We start from the raw sequence: 20,794 nt of genomic DNA on the forward strand, positions 1-20,794 counted from the left end.
TAGGCAGCATGGTAGATAGGCTTTGACTTGCCACTTTCCACCCATCTCTAACTATCTTTATAATACTCTGTGTGTCTAGTTTGTATTCTGTACCCCCTCTTTTCTCACTCTTTTTGGTATGTTAATGCTAACATCTCATTACCAAAATCTTAACAATACGACCCTCTACATATCTCAGTTTCAGTCGCTATCCCCTATACATATATACTCTAATAACTAGATTAGGTTTGAAACATTAAATAAATATATAGTACGTTTGAAACTAGTCCAAGAATTTCTTCTTTCCCATGCAATTTGATGTGAAGGTTTTCTATTATTCTTCTTATTAGTTTGAAATAGAATTTAGGAGTTTGGTTGAATTAAATGAAAAAGTAATTTTGGGGGCGTTGAGCATTTGAATCAAATGAATCCTAATTTGGGCGGTTGAGTGAGGGATTATTTTCTGCACATTCTCAAAATATGTAGTTATTTTTAGTTTGTGCAGCCAATTTTGACTTAGCATACTGATTAAAATTAAGGCTGGTATCTTATAAATAAGTTTGAAGTCACGAGGTGGAGTCTCATCGAATGTGTGAGTGTTGATTTATTTGTCGTTGTTAGTCATGTTGGTGTGTTGATTGAATTGAGCTATTGTAATGTATTTATTGTTGTTAGTATGTTTTGCTCGAATTGAGTTGTTGCTCAATGTTTTTATAATTTATTTATCATTGTTAGTCATATTAATGTATTGTTTGAATTGAAGTATTACTCGATATATGGAGATAAATTAAATTTTTGTAATTCATTTATCTTTATTAGTAAAATTAAAAAAGAAAAGTTTGTCCACACACATTTAAACATAATAATCAATTGAAAAAAATAAATTATTTATCATGGGTGCGCATTATATTTTTAGTTATCAACGATCGAATCATCCTAAAAATCGCAACCATCAAACTCATTATATCAATGATATTTTAGCTTTGTGATTAAAGTTGAAATTCAACAAACAATTTCACAACTTTGAGGTCATGAATTCGAGTATAACCGAATGTATGGGTATTTGTTTCACATTATATGAGTTTATATTGTAATTTATTTTATAGTGTTTAGTTATATTGATGTATTGATATTAAATAATACATCATCAATTTGTTCGAGATATTAGTGTCATTATATAATTATCTAAAAAAAAATTAAAAGAAACTGATTGTTCACACTTCATTATTTATTTATCTTACAAATTAATTATGTAAAAAATCAAATGACAAATGAAAATGCAGCTGCATCAAAAGAAAAGAAGAGAATGAGGATTACTTTGAAGTGATGTTGAGTTAACGAAATGAAATGAAAGCAAAGAGATCAAAGCAAGAAAAAACAAAATTTGAGAGGCCGTGTTTTGGTTGGAGTTGGGATTGGAATTGTTGGAACATGGAGGAATATGCCGCACATTCAACCATTCCTAAGGAAGATTCTCTATTTCACATTCGCATCTTTTTCCCTATTTTAATTTTGCCCTAATTTTCACTACCATGGATTTTAATTATTAGATTCCCATTCTTTCCTCCAACTTCGCATCGCCACACTAGTCCATTTTCTCAGGTAATATCTTCTCTCTCTCTCTCTCTTTCTCTCCCTCCCTCAGATGTCATAAACTGAACATTCATCCTTTTTATATATTCTTCTTCGTATTATTATATGTTATTTCTTCAATCTCTTTCTTATTTTTGATTTGATTGCTAATATATTCTGCAAGTTTAATTATTTTGGGGGGAAAATGCTCTGATCTTAGATGCATTATTGCACTTATTTAAGTCCAATGCGTCTCGTCTTGTATGAACTTTGTAGCTAGGTATGGCAATTGGCAGCGTTTGAGTTGTCATTTGAATGGGCATGATCACTCACAGTTGTCCTCCGACTTCTATTATGTAAATTGCCACCTTGCTTGTCTTGTTCCTCATACTTAATGGTGGTTCTGCTGTTGAAGTTTGGTTGTTAAACTTGTTCCACTACTTCAGCTGCAGACTCCAACACCAGAAATGGGAAAAAAAAAATTCCATTTGGATTTTCTGATTGATTATTCATGAATCCAGCTGGAAACTATAATCGCCGGTCCAAGAATATGATTTTTTACCCAATCTGGAAAAGCAAATTCTTCACGATTCAACCCAATCTGGAAATTTTTTGTAAAGATAATTTTTAAAGACAAATCCTATATTTTACCTCAAAAGTATAACATGGACAGACCCAAGTCAGATTCTCTGCGACTGCGTACGAGCAAAATAGTGGGACTACTGTTGAGAAAATTCAAATTTTGATTAGGCAGCCTCTGTAAATAATGCGCCTTTATTGTGTAGGAGGGACTATCCTAGTCTGGAAATGGTTGTCTATGTATCTCTATCACTGTGTCAGATGTTGTATGAAGACTTGGTTGATGACTCTGATTACTAGTGTTTTTCACTTGTTTGCAAGTCCAGATTTGGTAGAAAAACTTCGGATTGCAATTAATCCGTGACTCTACAACTGTGCAGCCCTTCTTCCCTTCCTGTGTCCTGTATATATGTTATTTCTGCAGTTAGTCCAATTCGACTGACTGTTTGCCAAATAACATATGACTCCCGAGAGTTCATTGAAGCCTAGTAACGCCTTAAATGGAGTACATGGCATGCATGTGGTTTCTCACTCGCCATTTTCATTCCAAGAGATAAAACAACATGCGGACTTTAATGAGTCGGCCTATGGACCCTCCAATACAGGGAGCAAACAACGGCTAATAGTGCAGTGAGTTTGTTGCTTAGCATTTGATTTTAAACTTCTCTTAACCATATAATGCAAAACCTTTTCAAGGGTAGTTATTGTTAGTTTTATCATGGAGCACTTCGCTAACTGTAATATATATATATCCTGCTGATCAGGAAAGTTTGGCATCAAAGACCTGCTTGTTTGAGGCCCATCCATTGCTGTCGTACTGGTACTGCAGACTTTAAGTTATCCTTGGTCTTAATAAAGTATCTGTCTTCTGTTTTTTTTTTTTTTTTTTTTTTTTTTTTTTTTTTTTTTTTTTCTTCTGTTTTTTTTTTTTTTTTTTTTATTGTTATTTTTCTTGTTTCTGCCATAATAAATAAGTTGCTCCTCTCAGGTGATAAAAACATTGCTGAAACAGTTGCCAATGTGCTTACTTCACTCCCTTTTATTGCCCTTGGACTCCAGGCCCCAAGGTGATAATTATACCTCTCGTCTAAGCTGCCTACAAGTGAAAAGCTGTGTGTTCTCTTACTTTTATATCTTATACTTTGGTTCTGATGCAGGAAAAATCTTAATTGTAAAATCTACGCCAATTCGTTAATTGGAGTAGGAATTGCATCAAGTTTTTACCATGCTTCAAGGGGGAAATTGAGGAAGTACCTTAGATGGGCTGACTACACTATGATAGCCACAACTACGGTGGTGAGTCAAATAATTTAGGCATTCTATGTATTATGGGCTTCCCTATTAATAGTTTTGTAGAATGGACTTCCAGAAAATTAGTTTCGAAACATCACTCTTGTACTATATCTCAATTGCTTGACATGGCAAATTTTCAAGAATGGAATACTCAGAAAATTGAATTTATTTTATGGTTGTTATCTATATTATTGCTTTAATTTTAGTATGATTGAGCAAGATTTCACTAAACAAAAAGTTTTTCGGACTTGCCCACCAAAGGTTTCTGGTTTGGAGTCATGTCAATTCGAATGTGAAGCATGCATGCGTTTAGGTCATGACTTGTAATATAAATAACCATTCAGTTGTCTTATTCACTTGTAAGATGAATAAGCTGCTTCTTATATTATTATCATTTTGGATGCTTATCTGCTTGAAATTGGGTTGTGTCATGTGCAAAGGGCTCACTGATTATTTCTTTTTATCTCTATCATATCAAGAGGAGAGATCAAGAACTATGTATTAGTGTGTCTTTGTAAAATATATCTTCTTCACATTTGATAGTTTCCAGAGTATGGAACTTTTTGCTTCTGTTGGCAGACTTTTGACAAGTTAATTCCTTTTCAGTGCCTCTCAAGAGCGCTTAGGAATGAGAACCCAAAATTGCTGATGGCAGCATCTGCGTTCTTTCTACCGATACAGCCAGTAATGGTTTCAGCAGTTCACACCGGAATGATGGAGGTAGCATTGCCATCTCTAATCATTTAGGCCCCAAAACTTACCTTGTGAATTTAGAAGAAAATGAAAAATTCTTTATAATAAGCTGGGAATTTTTTAAATCATGCTGGTCTCTCAAGTGTTATTTCTACCTTTTCGGGTCCAGAGCAAACAAGCTCTTTTAACTTGAATTCTCTCTTTACACAATCAGGTTGCATTTGCAAAGAGAGCATTTCAAGATCCAGAGCTGAGGATGGCCCATAATGTGCATAAAATGTCATCATTGTTAGGTGGAGCACTTTTCGTTGCTGATGACCTGCTCCCTCAAACTCCATTTCTCCATGCTGGTTGGCACCTTGCTGCCGCTGTTGGAGTAAGCACTCTCAACAAGCTCCTCGAGTAGTTAGACACTCCAAATCATCCTCACCAATTTGCCGAAAACACCTACATTTCCCACATGCATTTTCCAAGTTTGCAATTTATAGGTATGACAATTAGAGGATATGCCACATCAAAACAGCATCTGGCATTCCAGCTGGTTCTACAGCTATCTAGAAAGGGATTTGCAATGTGTAATGCTATATTAGCATATAGTTCAGGTAAGTAGTACATTTGGATTTTTCTAAACTTGCAGAAATGGCAATCTGGCGTTGCCTTTAATTGAAAATAATCATTTTTTGGAAGGGGAAGAGTATCAGCTAAGTAGCTGGACTTAGCTGCCATTCATGTAATGATACTAATTCCTATCTTCTTAATTAATTAATGGTTCAGATTGTAACTCTTCTCTTAGTCGTGAATATAGTCTTATAAACTGTTTGCACATAATTAAGAGCTGGGTGTATTTAGATCCTTCCAGTACAGTAACAATCGTTTTGAACTCATCAGTCAAACCATTTCTCTATTATCGAATGCATTATTGAGGGTACTGATGAGATCAGTAATACTAATTGTATGTGAATTCTGGCAAGCAGGCACGGGTGTAATGTAACCTATAGCGTCAGTTTCTGGTTGTACCTGTGGGTAGGAGTATTGATTGAATGCTTGAATGCACTTGTAATGAGATGCATATTTCACACTTAACAGTTAACAGGTACGTGGGGGGGAGGTCTAGTTAATTATTATTTCAACCATCCATTATAAATGCGATAGCGAAAAGTACTACTAATAAGCTGATATGCATGAACAGATATTATCTGACATAATAGCGCCGAAATGATTCTTCAATAATAAAAACATAAGAGGAAAAGGATGGAGTTAATGTATATAGTTAGTAGTTGGAGATAAACATGATGAGTAATAAAGAGACGTCATAACAATGATGTACATGGTAGCACTCGCACGAGTGCACAATGAAATGTAATTTATGTGAGGCACCCTACTTTCTCCAATAATGCGTCAAATCATGGTGTAAATATTGATGCAATCTGCAACACAAATTAAACACTTAAGTAGCTAGCTAGTAGACTAATAAGTCAAAGATCAGTAATGAAAACGAAACGCCATAAATGAAGAGCTAGGTCTCAATTAAACTACGTTCTTGAAGAGACAAAGAAGTAAATTCTAGCAGCTGCAGGTTGGAGGAATATATGATGATAATAAGAAATTGAGTGAGAGGTTTACTTACTTTTGAGCATTATTAATCAAGAAAAAGAAGGCAAAGTCTTTTGCCCTCTTGGAGTGGGTGTGTGAGAGGGGGCAGATTGGAATATTGTGAAGAGGAAGAGAGGGGGTTGTTGATGTTTAAGTTGCATGTGGGGGGCCTAGTGCGGTGTGGTATATGAAGAATGTATAGGTGCATGGTATAAAGACATTAAAAGGACCGTAATGACACACTTGTCATAATCTCATCATCATTGTCAAGTCGCTGTAAAGTATCCATCTCTCCCAGAATTTCACGCCTCCCTTTGTTTCATCTCTATTCAATTCTCTTTCTCTGGCCCTTTGTCCCCCTTTCAATTCTGTTGTTGTGCGTACTCATGTACTGTACGCGTGTATATACACATAGCTAATGGATCATGCGGGTCAACCTACCTATACCTGTACACAATATATATATATATACATATATATTACATGCTCCTCTTCTTTAATTTGTTGTAAAACCAAGAAAATTATATATCCATCCGTTCTCCCTCCCTTTGTTTTCTTGTCAAGTCTTTATCTCTGAAACTCTGAAACCTTATTGTCTACATTTCTTTAACCTTAGAGAATTCTTTTTCACTGATTTCTAAAAGCTACTCGACACCTCCAAAATCTACACTTTCATGCATCATTAACCAATGCCGGCCATGCATACCCTTCAATGTTAATACCCCTCCCTCCTATACGTACATGAGTTCTCTCTTCTTCAGACTTAGCGCCTATCTTTTATTATTAGTATATTTTACTAGCAATTAACGTTTTACAACTCTATCTCACACACACATACAGAGAGAGGGGATGTGGATGATGGAGAGTAATAATCATGAGCATGGCAAAGAGTTGATGAGGATGTCAACGTCGGCGTCAACCGACGGCCCGAAGCTGCGGCCACTTATGCCAAGGCCAATTAGTAGCTCCAACAGTACCAAGAGCAGCAGTAGCACATTTTCTACAATTACATCAACTCTCCCTTGTTGCATTCGAAACCCTAATAATATCCTTACATGGAATTATCCCATAAGCATGATTAATACCTCAGGTAATTAATTTTCAATACTAAATTTGCAGGTAGTGGTACATATATACTCCTTCAGCTGATTCTGATACTGGCCAGCTAGTCATGCATGTTTAATTTGTAGGTTGTGTGATTAATGATTATTGCGTTAAAAGGGATGATGAGATAATTAAGACGGCGCCTTTGGTGAGTGGAAGATGGAGCCCTACCAGAGAGCAAGTGCAGGCTCTTGAAGAAATGTATAGGCGTGGAATCAGAACTCCATCTGCCGATCAAATCCAGCAGATTGCAGCAAAACTGAGGAGGTTTGGTAAAATCGAAGGCAAGAATGTGTTTTACTGGTTTCAGAACCACAAAGCTAGGGAGAGGCAGAAAAAACGTCGTCAGCTTCAGCTCATACCTCTACCTGCAAATAAGATTCACCATCAAACACTTGCATCTGCACCTCCAGGTAATCATATAATTTCAATCACCACTCACATTTTTAATGTATAATTTACATAAACTAAAACGTTCGTGTTTTGCAGAATTGAGGCGGAGATATTTTGATATTGAACATCATAAGAAGTTGCCTAACCCTTCAAACTGCACCACACATTCCGAGGTATACATATCTATACGTTTTTTCCTGTATTTACCTAATTAGTACTTAATATATCTGATAGCTAGATCTCTTGCATGCTAATTACACTCCTTTTGCTTTCTGTTTCTTTTTTTCCCCCAACTTCTATTCTAAAAAATTCATCATTTTCTAGACGATGTATATTTACAAAGTTGAACGTACTTCCACACGATTTTCCTCTTGGAATGCAAATGTATTTAGATTAATGTATTAAAAAAAATTAATTTATATATTTTCCGGTTACAAATTGAATTAGAATTTATAATATGTTTAGAACATTAATTGGGGGTCCTCCATATTTTTATTGAATTGTGGATATGATAAAGGCGAGTGTTATTTTTGTTGACAAGTGATAAAATATATATTTTCAAATTAATAATAGAAAATAAGAATTTGAGTTTGAGAATGAATACAAACATGTACTTAATTAGTAGTATCTTTGCACAAAACTCAACATCCGACTTAATTGATACTTTACAAGACAAAAGCAGAGGCAAAAATTATGGGGCAATAATATGGTATGAAGGTCAAAAAGTTGGAAGGCAAAGAGAAAAAGTAAAGGAAAAGGTTTGTATGATGGAAAAAGAATTGAGGCCAAAAGGCTGCATTCTATACTTTCTGTTGGGGGTGTTGCTATGATAAGTTAATTTAGAATGTGTTGGGAGAAGTGCAAAATTCACTCAGCTTTTTTATTAATTGTTATAATGCTCAGGATTCTGCAGTATCAATGCACGGATCAGTGATAGCAGAATATTGTAATAAAGATGGGTGGACACACAAGGAATTACAGCAGAAGACCACAACACCACACAAAATTCAAACCTCCTGCCGATTGGACTTATCTTCTTGCTTCTCTGTCCAACCAATTACTACTGCAGATCAAGAAAAGACAAAGCCCTTAATTACTGCACTAAACCTCAGCTTATTACTGCCCCCCAAGGATCTTGATCATCACAATTATATTGTTAGGAATGAGATAAAAGAAAATGATCAAACTCTTGAGCTGTTTCCCATTGGGACTGGGAGGAGCAATGATCTTCATGAGCCAGAGATTCATGATGTCTCAACCACAGAAACCAAATTAAGACCTAATGAGTTTATTGAGTTTCTTCCAACAAAAAATTGAAGCCTTCTTTCCTCTCTTCATCCAAGTAATTAAAGTGCTAGTTTGTAGCAAATTGAAGATGTACTTTACTCTGTGACTTTCTTTACTTCAGTTACATTCGTGTTAATTTGTATCTATCTGCATCATGTATTGCTTAATTAATGTCTTCAATATATATTTCATTAATCTCAAATATATGAAAATCCATGTGAAGTATATCATGGTTACTACATATGATCAATTGAACTGCTAATCCTCTTGGAATAATTATAAAAAAAGAACACCACTTAGGATGCATAGGTTGATGCCAAGGGACCAACCACGAAATCTAGACAGAATCTAAAGGAGAAGAGCAATAGCTACTAAGCAGAAGCAGTAGCCTCAGGACATAAGAGGGTGGCAGCTGGCAGTCTGTCGTCTGTCTGTGTCTGCCGCTCTGGGTTGCCTTGTCCCAGCTAGACAAAACGAACCACAGCACACAGTCAGTGAACAAGTCAACAGATTAGTCCATTTCTCGCATAGCTGCTGCTTTGGGTTTTCCGCAACAAATTAAATCCCATTACCTCTTTTTGCATGAGACCATTTGATATTCAAGTCTGCTCTCACGCATTTCAAATAATCCAGCTACTTCCAAAACATTCAATTCCAGCTAGCATGTATCTCAATCAATCCACTTCCTCAACATTAAATTCGAGCAAGCATCTATCTTAATCAATGTACTTCCTTACCATTTCTCGGGACGCCTGCTGGTTCTGGTTTTCCATTGTTCATAAGTAAGCTTCTGCATTGTTGCCAAATCTTTAAAATGGTAACAACAATATTGAGGTTATTGTTAAATGAGTGCGTAGAACCTGAAATGTTTAACCCTTTCATATTATTTGTCAGAGCTTTGAAAATTTCTTAACCCTTTTCTATCATTTGTTGAAACTTCTACAACTCTATAATTAAAGTAAAGAAAAAATTGCATTCATCAAATGGAAACAGAGCACGTCATTTAAATAACACCAAAGGCATGTAATCGGAATAGTAGGAATTAAGAGTGGATTGAAAACCACAAATACAGAAAATAAATAAATATATAAAAGCCAGAATATGGAACTAATGGAACCCAAATATAGAATTTTCGCTTGATATATAACATCCATCCTGTTTTCTACCATATTATACAGCTGAAACAACTAATGTACAGTACAAACATGGACACATCACGTCCAAATCCCTCTTCCTTAGTCTATCCACAACTTAGATACAGTCCCTCACACAAAGAATTCATGTATAATTAACGCCTCTCCAGTAAACATTGAGTCCTCTTCCGGCATTGTGGTTAATCGACAACTACCCCTTGTACCAGGCAAAGAATCATTCTTCCAACAAATCAACATTGCCACTCCAAAAATGCCTTCTCTCCAGAGGAAAGGAAAAAAATGAAAGAATCACAATCAAGATTTGGGGTTAGATGCCACGAGCAGACAAATAATAGAAACAAAACCAACTCGCTGGTTGCACTTGAACAATCACGTCACAGATGATGATCTTGAATCTTCAGTTTTATTTGCTTTGCACATGCAATCTGGACAAGGAAACGAATATATCGAGTCATTAGGTCTCTTCAGTTGAAGACCTTTTGAAGCGCTATGTGCTCGCATACTTAGCATCTGCTTCTTGAAGCCTTTCCACCTGAGAGATAGAACCAACCAAATGCATAAAATTAATGAACTTGCAATATCACTCCACCAGTACAGAGAATTTGTGAAGTAGATTTCCCAATAAAATTCATTACCCAATACTTGGATTGTCAAATATTAAAGCCAACTTCCGCTTGTCAGGCTTAATTGTCCTGGAGTGTCCACCATACAAATATCTTCTGTGCCCCAAAAGAAAATGTGGAAAGTTTCCACCTTGAGTTGTTACAAACACTTCACTGTGAAGACAAACAGTGTAGTCTATAGCAGCCATTCTGGATGAGTAATTCTGAAATTAAATAACTCAAGTCAAAACACATTATAGGTTGAGACCATGAAAGCTAATTGCATAGATAAAAGATAGCTCTTGATTAAGACCTGAAATGGAGCTAGTTCCTCAGCAGATGCCAACGTCTCTTTTGTTTGCAATAACGGAAACATTTCGAGAAGAGGAGCCATATGCCTCTCAGAGTCATATATCTTTCCAGATGCCAAATAGATAGAAGTACTTTTGCTAAAGCCCATCCCCCTCAGCATCAGACCTACCTGATCCACATAACATAAGGGTTATGAGTTATTCAAAATTATGCAGAGAAAATCCTCGTTATTCAGAGATGTAACGTAATTCCAAGAAGATCAAGGTGAATCAAATATAGAGATAAAACATGAATATCAGGTCTCAACAAAAGGATGTAGATCAATCATGGGAAGATCAATATTGTGAATTAACATTCTTGTAAATCACAAACCAGCTATCAACATAGTTGTACTATTTAAAGAAAGCAACAAAGAAAACCAGAATGGGATTAGGGGAGTGGATAATCATATATAAAAAAAATTCACTTCCTGAAAGAGCAGTTATATCTATGTAGAATAGTTATACATTGGAATCATGCAATTTTCACACACAGCCATGGCTCGCAAATGCACCCATGTCCACCACCTCTATACGTCCTCACTCGACATAAGATATTGTGATTAACATAACACCAGAGGAAACTGATTTCACATAAGATAGTCTTTGTGATAGATATTCAGCAACATCATCTGGACAGATTTTTGTAGGTCATGTAAGACCTCCTTCAAGTCATGAACCTGCTTAACTACTCTTACTAACCCAAACCCAGTGCAAATTGTATTTCAGTCGCAATGGCTAAACTCAAACTTCTGGTTATGTGCAACCAAACACCTGCTTATTCTCCGTTCAAAGTACCTCAGCACACTAGCTTGTACTGAGAAACAAGCTTAAGTAACCAAACAAATAACTAAAAAAATATTAGCAAAAGAACCACATTATATTTTGAAACCTACCTTGAAAAAGTTCAATAAAGTTACAACATAAACTTGATAAAAGTATGAAATAGCATGCCACTCAGAAAAGGACGTCCGGAAGTCAACCAAAAAGGAACCAAGAAGACCCTAGCCCATTTATTCCCCCCATATTTCAAAATGATTTCGGGCATTTTTACCTAATACATGAATTCTATAGCATCTTTGAAAGAGGAAACCAACAAAACATCAAAACCTTAGGCTAATCAAAGAGAAGAAAATGTCAGAATCATACTTAATGCATATGCCTCATTGGAATCAGCTTACTCCTATAATATCTTCCTCAAGTTGACCATTCATGCCAGTCCACCCAACATCATATTTACAGTCAATATGCACATTTTTCTCATTTCAGTCAAAACTGGGACGTGCAATTCTGCCTTTCTAAACAACAAACTCGCAGGGGTGGAATGGAATGGGAAGGAAACTGAAGACAATGCTAATTAAAAGTACCTCTAAAGGTGTTAAGGGACAACTTCCATTTAATCTGATTTCTCCCGGAAGTATGATACGACCTGGTTTAGTAAATTTTCCTCTCCAACCTCTTTCTCTGGCAGCATCCATGTCTGTCTTTTCTTGCTCGCCACCATCATATACACAACAAGAGAAAGCTACCATATCCTATAGAAGAACATAGTTAATTCTTGAATTTTTGAAAGAGTACAGATACAATCAAATTCATATTGGTCCAGATTAACCTCCTCAAAGCGAAGATGCACAGATATATATTTGCCACTATTGTTTGCACTGCGTTCTTTCATTCTTGCCACCAAAGTTTCACCAAGAGATAATATGGGATTCGAGAACCTTAGAGCTTGATAATTTGCCAAGCATCTAAGCCGTTGTACAGCTGGAGGAGCATCAAATGACAGTCGATTTGCAAATGGTGCAATCCTTATAATCCTGAGTTAGCAAATTACATAACAGTAAAAACATGAAACTGAAGAAACAAGTAAATGAAATTCTCAGGAATCAATAATAAAAAGAATTGTAGCAACAGAAAAAAATATTATACAAAACAGAGATATCTGGTCTATGAGCAATAAAGGGCGAAGAAATTCAAAACAAAATGCAAAATTAGGATGGCAATGAAATTGAAGGCAATGACATAAGCAAACACAGGCACTCAAGTACCAATCCACCACTATGTTAAATTCCTTTACATCAGCGATTTGCAAAGGGTGCAATCTCTATCACCCTGAGTTAGCAAATTACAAAAAGGTGAAAGCTTGAAACTGAAGAAATAAGTAAAAAAGATGCTCAGGAATCGATAACGAGAAGAATCATAACAGAAAAAATATCACGCAGAATGGTGATATCTGGCCTATAAGCAATAAAGGGTGATAAATTCAAAACAAAATGCAATATTAATTGGTCTTAATGTATTCAAGGCAATGACCAAAGTGAACACAGGCACTCCAGGATAAACATCAATCCACCACTTTGGTAAATTCTTTTATACAATAGTCATATTGTGCACATCGCCATTGGAACATCACGAATAGCATAGAACTAGAAGGATCTAAAATATAAATTATGCACCATGTTAGTCAAAAAAAAGGAAAAACTCAAATGGACGTGCAAAAAGATCCGACAATAGAACAAAGGGAAAAGGAAAAAGAACGACTTATTTGTAGTAATTTTTGCTACAAGATATCAATTAAAATATACATTGTATAACTTGCAACTATGAAAAGTGGGTATACAAGTCAAATGTTTTCCCTGAGCAAGCAAATAATCATCTAGGTGACTTGCAGGATAAGTCCAATGAATTGTATTATCGGAAATCTCCAATGCATTGCACAGGCTGATTAACCATTGCAGTGATTAAAAAAGGTTAGAGAAATGTAAACCAGAAAACCTTTCGAACCTACTTTTCCTCAAGCAGCTTCGGAAGAACTGTATCCCTATAGAATTGGATTGATGACCATGCCTTTATCCTGAAGTTGTAGACGTTGCTCAAGTTATAGTCAAATCGTTCCATTATGTACCCTGGAACAGTTTTAACTATCCGAACATCATTTTGCAGGGATTTGATGAAAAATCCTTCATCATATATGTCTCCAAACTTGCTGCATGTCAAAAACCAGTATCAGTCATTTCTACTCTTTTTAATGAAAGGATGTCACATCACAAGTTAAATTCTGCAATGATTATTTATTTAATTAAAAGGGAAAAATCCAAACCAATTCATTGCCATGATGACAAAAGAGGAAAGAAGATTGAAGACACCTCAAGGTGAATACCAATTGCATTTTTTGTTAATATCGACTAAAGAAGCCAATTAACCAAATCATAACTTGACCCACAGACAGACTGTGGAGCAGGCAGCCAATAGGCTTTCACCTCAAAATAATGCATATTTTTCCCTTGCCATCAATCATTTACAATCAGAACATTTCTCACAGCTGTACGCATAAATTTTTCATATTTGTTCCAGTAAGCATGATCCTTGCTATATATTTTCGGTCAATTAATGCACCGCTTGGCAGCAACAATCATGTGACCCACCTTCTATCTCTCCAGATGCTGTGGAAGTGGAAGTTTGGAATTACAAGAGTTGCATTAAGGTAGCCTGCCACAGCCACAGCATTGCATATCTGGAAACACCAAAACCAGTGAGAGAGCACATGTTGCCAATCACACAAACTAATACGAAGTTATTAAATCATAAGAAATAGACAATGGTAACACATAATATGTACCGATGTTCTCTGCTGATTCAGACCACCGTTGGCCTCAATAAATATATATCCATTTGACTCAGGTAGACCTACAATGATAAAGTATGTTTTATAATTTCTGAAGCTTGTTTGAAGTAACAGCAAAATGAAGAATACAATGACAGACAAAAGAGCATGATATCCGGAATATATCCACTTGACTCACGTACGTCTAGAACAATATAATTCGGGCAAACGTCTAGCCTACAATTGTCTTATTACATTTGCCAGCCCCTCTTCCTATGAAAATATAGAACTAAGTTTTATCGTTTGAATTATGAAGCCTAAGAAGATCAATGATGCATTGAAGACAGCAATCCTGAAGAAAACAAAGAAACTCTAAGAAAATCTGTACCTTGCAAGGACTTGTTGATGCATGGTCTCCATTCTCGGCCTTTATAAGAGTGTTTCCATATAGTTGATATCTGTACAGAAGTTCAAGATAACTTATATTAATAGCAACAAACTGATGATTAACAGAAACAGATACATATTAATATGAAAGGTTAAGTTGTTATTTTGAAAAGAATTATGCTTGTTGTTGATAATGCTATGCTAATTTTCACATATGACTTATTCAATAGGCACACCCACATAAACTCCATCTAGCAACTTATAAACAGAAAAACGACTCTGCCAGACTTAATTTTTTCAAGACATAGAAAATGATTTGGCCTAACAATGATCAGCATATCTTGATTATACTTTATACGGTGTCATGGATGAATAGTATATTAAGTAATCGACTTAAGCCACAATCAATTGGGGTTGTTAGACTGGATTAGGGCCAGAAAAATTAAAAACAAATATTGTTATTGGTCAAGTGTCCAGTTGCATTTCGTATAATCATATCTCGCAGACTCACCATTTTAAACCTCATATTTATGCAAATTAAGTACTTTCTCTTCATTCTTGCATATTCAACATAAGAAATCCATTCTTTCATTTTATAAATCCTTAATTCTCAAGGCCCTTGAAATCGATCCAAACTTGATTGCAGACTTTTACCATGTTAAATGAGAAAGCAAGCATTCTATTTGGGATTCTTGAACACAGATATCAATGCATAAACATATATTTCAACAGAGATAAGTAGGACTCCCAGAAAATGGAATAAAGTATAAATAGTGAATGAAATCCAACAATATATTAGTAGCAGAGAGCTGACCAAACCAGAGATCCTAACAACGCCTAACTAAAGCTATACTGCATTCAGTCAGATTCCCAGCATAGTGATGCCCTTAATTTATCTGAAATACTTGGAAGGTACAATAAAACGAGATCCATAGAGTTGCAAGGTTTCATTTTTACACATAATTGAAAATTGGGAGACAATCACTCCAATACCAGGAAAGAGAAGGAATACAAATAAATAAATAATCAAAGTGAGTTACAGCTTAAAATCACCTTGAGTAAGCAGGAGAGGATTGTAAGTTGCAGGAAAAAAACTAAAAAAGTGTGAGGAAGAGAATTTTAGTAGTTGGGGTACTAACCGTATCACCGTAGGAATTATCAGATTCCATTTCGCGGCGGACCTTGGCGTAGAGCTGAGGGCTGCGGTAAACGGAACCGGGGGTAGGCCTATGCTTAATAACGGGAACAACATCAAACGACACCGTTCCCATGTAAAACAACATGACGGAAATGTAGAGTAGGGGAGCGAAGAGAAAAAGGCCCTGGCGCTTGAGGAGTAGGGAGAGTAGGGTCCAAGCGAGGCGCTGGGCGAGGGAATTAGGTGGGGAGCGAGCGGGTTTGGAAGGGCGTTGACGGCGGGGATCTTGGACTGTTACTTCCGCTGCTTGGGAGCCTATTGTACGCTTGCATCGCTGTGTTTCTTCACATGATAGTAACAATAGGGAGGACGAATTTTACGCGAAAAGATACAAATCGTGATGAATAGATAAAAAGGGGGGAGGGGACTCAGGGGAGAGGGGAGAAGAGATAGCGAGGGTGGGGACACGTGACGTGAGAGAGGGGCGCACGTGCAAAAGGGAAGAGTGAGAGTGAGAGTGAGAAGTGAGGGATGATGAATTGGAATGGAAGGGAAGTGGGGGATTAGGGCGTGTTTGGGAGTACAGTACAGTCTACAACTACTGCTGCCTGCTGGGGAATTGATATTGACAGTTCTAAAGAGGACTCGTTTTCAGTTTCAATGTATAATAATAATATCAGATCAAATCAATTCAATCCGATATGAACAACAAACAAATTGTTGCCAAAATTTAAATATGGGAAATGAGGAGGAAAATGTGAAAAGGTTAATACGAACAAGTTTAGATTAGAAAGATTAAAACAACACCACCACCATCATAATAATAATAATAATAATATAATAGATAGTATTGGTAATGGTAATGGTAATGGTAGGGCGACCATACAGGTTATTGACAGCTTAAAGAAAGGATGGAAGAAATCCCAACAATGGAGCACCCCTGCCAAGTTGGAGTTGGAGTTGGAGTTGGAGAGCACGTGGTGAAGGCACATATGTCACGCCTCGTGTTGCGCCATTTTACCCAACACTAACATCAATACCAAAACCAAACAGCCTGTACTGCTACTACTATTATTATTTTCTTTTCTGTCTTTTGCTTCTTCACTTGTAATTCGAATCTACTTTCCTTCCAACTTCCTCTTCCACTTCCATCCATTTTTTTTTCTTTTCAAATGGAGAAATTAAAAATAAAATAGGCTCTCACAGCTTGATTTACACAACACAAGATAAGGATTTGGAGAATTAATGTAGTAGTTGTTGAATTTGTATGACTCTGCACATAATTAGGGCTTTAACATGAAATTAGTTTTAGTATATCAATGTTTCAAGATCAAAATTCAATCCACTCAGTTTCTTTGCATTTGCCTTCCAATTATTTGCTTGAGTAGGGTACCTTTTCAACCACTCAACTCAACACCATACATCGCCACTTGTGTAGCTTCAAAAAAACACATCTCCATCCATTAGCTTATGAATGTGTAGTAGATCAATGGAAGTGGCACAGACACCTCCTAACTGCAACTCCAAATCTGGATCTTATTACTGTTCCCACCACAATTCAACTTCAGCTACAATACAAAAACATTGTCTCCCACGTCGTGCATATTAATTAATCCCTATAGTCAACACAATTTTTAATCCCACTTGAACAACACAGAAAAAGGAGGATGTCTATATACTGCGATCATCATCAATTAGAATCCATTAGAGAGTTATCCGTATGGAAGTAAAAAGAATCTGATAAGTAATCTAGATGCATACACTTAATCAAAGAATCAAATTCACCACCAAGTCCATCAGACACGATCAAACGGAAAACCCGACACTTCAAAATTCAAACATAAACAGTTGAATGAGAATTGGGAGGAGCACAATCACAATCAATTATGTCAAAAGCGCAGCTTTTCCTTTTAGGTAATAATAACAAACTGCCACAGCAATTTGAACCAAAGATAACGACCTCAAAAACAGAATTCCTCATTGATCATTGGATTGCAAAACAACTTCAATAATCAGTTACACTTGAAACACCAACACCTACAACTAATCTCAAGAAACAAACATGAAGCCGAAACCCAATTCAATCCAATCCATGCGACATTCCTAACGTTGTTTTATGGATTGATTAATCGTGCAGAGTCCCCAAGATATCCTCATCCCTGTACAAATGGTACCTGCATATGCATTCCATTCCCCCAACACGGAGAGTTAAGTTAGCCGTCAGTTCACCCTACCAAGAAAGCAAAACACAGTGAATGACAAAGCAATCTTGCAAGATCATGAAAAAGCTCACTCACTCTTTTTCGCCCAATTTGACTTGTGTTCCCCCATATTCAGGCAAAAGAACCGTGTCGCCTTCTTTCACAGCAACCGGGATATGGTTCCCCCCTGCTTCCCCACGCAGCCCGGGTCCAACCGCAACCACTTTACCAGAGTTCAACTTGGATGATTTTTCTGGGAGGAGAATACCAGCTGTGGTTTTGGAAGGGGGCACAATTTTCTCCACAAGTACTCTGTTCAGAGTTGGGATCAACCGTTTAGCCATTGCCGAACGGGATTCAACTTGCAGACGCAGAAGATCAGTTCACTACCAAGATAAACAAACTATCTCGTCGTGAGCGAGTCTGAGTGGTAACAAATAGAAAGAGGGAGTTTTAAGTGGAAGGTTCTAGGCTGTATTCCAGAGGGGGTTTAGGGTTCTACAGCTGTAATAAAGAACTTGATTTGGGCCAAGAAACAAAAAAAGAAAAGGGCTGCTGGGCTGTTTCTCTTACTTAGTTTTGAGTCTTCACAATTTAATATTGCAAGATGGACATTTCTAAAAAGTCCCAAGAACATATGGTTTGTTTCAAATAGCTGGGCATCAACTTTTTCATCATGTTCATAGGGGCTTCTCCATCATCATTTAGAGCCCACTAACCTACTTGACACCATATCTTCTATCCATACTTCAAATACTTCGGGCCTCGCAACTGTCTACTTCGGTAAGGAATATGATGTCTAATTGTTCAAGTAATTCTAAACCAATGGTCAGGAAATAAATATGTATACCATAGTTAACAATCATGTGCTTAAATTTAATCTCTCTACTCCATAATCTCTTCAATGTTCATAAGACATGCAAAATCTTAAATTGTCTCCAAAATTTGGGATAAATGTATGAGAGATTTCTGCAATTTTAGAGTTAGAATTCATGATTTGACATAATCTAATCAAAATTCAACAAGAGCATCATGTTATCGATATATCTTTATATTGCAAACTAAATAAAAATCTTCAAAAACAATGATTACTTACAAGTAAATTCATAAATTGACATCCACTTGCAACAAAATTATTGAGAGGCAGAGGCGTGGGAATTTCAACAGCAGTTACCATATTCACCACCCTCTCCATGAGTTGCTGAGGCTCACACGATGAAAAAGGGGTTGGACCAAGAGTTCCCCATCATCTGTGGACGGCATTCTTGGACCACTCGGTTTTTTTTCTTTTAGCTCAATCATAAGTTGTTGTTGCCCAACTGCATCCATACCATAATCAGATTCATATTGACTACTTGTCCCTCCTCGTCCCTCATAACCAAAGTAAAATCCAAATAGAAGAGGTTTACGCTTTTGCTTTTGGACCATCAAAGAATATGCAATAAGAGTGGTGCACAATCAAATGAATAATTAATGGTATCTTCTGCTAAAGCCCATGGCAACGGCATACACTCACTTATCCATCCCCCCAACTCCCCCTGACAATGACCACCACAACATCCATCATTTTTCTTCCCAAATTCAATGTTCCCATCATCTCCCAGACCCTGAGAAGATTCTAGTATCCAACTGATGATTGCATATTTTCTTAAGGAAAAAATGCTTAATTATTTGGAGGAAAATTGATTGAAAACAAATGTGTCTCGAAACATTCAGCTCAAGCAAAACCAAAAAAGAGGCGAGCAAGATTGAGCCACGTGTATTGTATAATTGCGCTTTAGAGCATAATTGTCTTTAACAAACAAGGAAAAATAAGGACATTAGTAGTTAGTTTATTGAGTCTCGTTGAAATGTTTTGTTTTGACTCAAATCAAGTGGAGCAAAATTACAATCACAAATAAAATGATGCTGATATAAGAATATGAACAACTATGTGTTGTTCAGAATTAATGTTGATTCGAAGGGAGCATATATGTAACAGTAAAGCATGTGTGAGTTGGGACATTCTGTAACTGATGTGAAATCATTAGCTTCCAATAAATGTGGTTTCTAAACCAGCTTTCTTGCGCCACATTTTCTGGGGAGGGCACACTACCACCACACCACACCAAACCATTCACATTTCACTTTTGTAATTATAATTTAGAGCCAATAATTTTTTACAATTTATTTCAGTATAAAAGTTGGAAGTCCAACCGAGTCAGAATTATGGACTACTTTTGTACTGGTTGTTTCAAATTAAATGAGATAATTAATTTGATTGCTTCACTTAAAAAAAGAAGTTGCCAATTTAGAATTGGTAATTGTTCAACCCGTCATGTCGTGTCGTCAGCATGCACAAAGATTGGTCCAAGATTCTGAAATATTTTACCCGTTGGTAGATAATAAATCAAGTAGGAATGGTGCGAAAAGAAGTAACTAAAATTGAAAGAGTGCAGATATGGTTGAATATGGTCAGGGCTAGCTGAGGCCTGCCTACTGTCTCCTACCTCCACTCAATTAGGCAAAAGGTTAAATATAAAAGCAGGAGGAAGGCATACACATTGCAGTTTGCACACTCCACTCCACTCCATTCCACTCGCATATAAAATGCTTGAAATGGATATCGTTTTGCTATATATATATATATAGATATTGACCTATTGGTGCCTAACTTGGACTAAAAAAGTTCCGATTTAGTATTAATTGACGACAGCTTTCAGTAATGTTTGTTAATAAGGTCCCGAATATTTTTTTAACTGTAAAAAATCTTTACACTTTGATTCTCTCTTGCCCAATTCACATCTTTGAGACCTTAGAAAATAAAATTATGATCTAGATTAGATCAAGTAATTTGAGATTTGATTCGATCTTCTCGGTGGTTCA

The 20,794-nt window shown here is 36.4% G+C and overlaps 3 protein-coding genes and 1 pseudogene across 4 annotated transcripts; 2 read left to right on the top strand and 2 right to left on the bottom strand.

Moving 5' to 3' along the window:
• LOC105159950 lies at nt 1,329-4,944 on the top strand. 2 transcript variants are annotated; one of them, XM_011077193.2, is made up of 7 exons: nt 1,329-1,581; nt 2,457-2,760; nt 2,895-2,950; nt 3,119-3,197; nt 3,288-3,426; nt 4,030-4,143; nt 4,331-4,944. In XM_011077193.2, exons 2-7 carry the CDS (start codon nt 2,591-2,593, stop codon nt 4,520-4,522), a joined length of 750 nt encoding a protein of 249 aa, XP_011075495.1. In that variant the 5' UTR covers nt 1,329-1,581; nt 2,457-2,590; the 3' UTR covers nt 4,523-4,944. The 2 variants fall into 2 exon arrangements, with proteins under 2 accessions (XP_011075495.1, XP_020547739.1); XM_020692080.1 differs by having other exon boundaries at nt 2,511-2,760.
• Nucleotides 5,744-8,678, top strand: LOC110011763 (WUSCHEL-related homeobox 3-like). The gene is made up of 4 exons (XM_020692952.1): nt 5,744-6,799; nt 6,900-7,226; nt 7,303-7,379; nt 8,110-8,678. Exons 1-4 carry the CDS (start codon nt 6,559-6,561, stop codon nt 8,521-8,523), a joined length of 1,059 nt encoding a protein of 352 aa, XP_020548611.1. The 5' UTR covers nt 5,744-6,558; the 3' UTR covers nt 8,524-8,678.
• On the bottom strand, nt 9,596-16,342 carry LOC105159966 (annotated as a pseudogene).
• LOC105159976 (10 kDa chaperonin, mitochondrial-like) lies at nt 17,577-18,412 on the bottom strand. Its single transcript, XM_011077215.2, has 2 exons — nt 18,026-18,412; nt 17,577-17,902 (listed from the first exon to the last, which is right to left on the bottom strand). Exons 1-2 carry the CDS (start codon nt 18,271-18,273, stop codon nt 17,854-17,856), a joined length of 297 nt encoding a protein of 98 aa, XP_011075517.1. The 5' UTR covers nt 18,274-18,412; the 3' UTR covers nt 17,577-17,853.

Source organism: Sesamum indicum, linkage group LG1 (assembly GCF_000512975.1).
Source record: "Sesamum indicum cultivar Zhongzhi No. 13 linkage group LG1, S_indicum_v1.0, whole genome shotgun sequence".
Classification (NCBI taxonomy): domain Eukaryota; kingdom Viridiplantae; phylum Streptophyta; class Magnoliopsida; order Lamiales; family Pedaliaceae; genus Sesamum; species Sesamum indicum.

What these genes read in the sequence shown, in the direction of transcription:
- LOC105159950 (XM_011077193.2), top strand. Translation starts at nt 2,591, where the DNA reads ATGACTCCCGAGAGTTCATTGAAGCCTAGTAACGCCTTAAATGGAGTA. An exon ending in CTTGGACTCCAGGCCCCAAG is followed by an intron (nt 3,198 to 3,287) that starts GTGATAATTATA and finishes GTTCTGATGCAG; the next exon opens with GAAAAATCTTAATTGTAAAA. An exon ending in TTCACACCGGAATGATGGAG is followed by an intron (nt 4,144 to 4,330) that starts GTAGCATTGCCA and finishes TTACACAATCAG; the next exon opens with GTTGCATTTGCAAAGAGAGC.
- LOC110011763 (XM_020692952.1), top strand. Translation starts at nt 6,559, where the DNA reads ATGTGGATGATGGAGAGTAATAATCATGAGCATGGCAAAGAGTTGATG. An exon ending in AAGCATGATTAATACCTCAG is followed by an intron (nt 6,800 to 6,899) that starts GTAATTAATTTT and finishes TTTAATTTGTAG; the next exon opens with GTTGTGTGATTAATGATTAT. An exon ending in ACTGCACCACACATTCCGAG is followed by an intron (nt 7,380 to 8,109) that starts GTATACATATCT and finishes TATAATGCTCAG; the next exon opens with GATTCTGCAGTATCAATGCA.
- LOC105159976 (XM_011077215.2), bottom strand. Translation starts at nt 18,273, where the DNA reads ATGGCTAAACGGTTGATCCCAACTCTGAACAGAGTACTTGTGGAGAAA. An exon ending in GTCAAATTGGGCGAAAAAGA is followed by an intron (nt 17,903 to 18,025) that starts GTGAGTGAGCTT and finishes ATGCATATGCAG; the next exon opens with GTACCATTTGTACAGGGATG.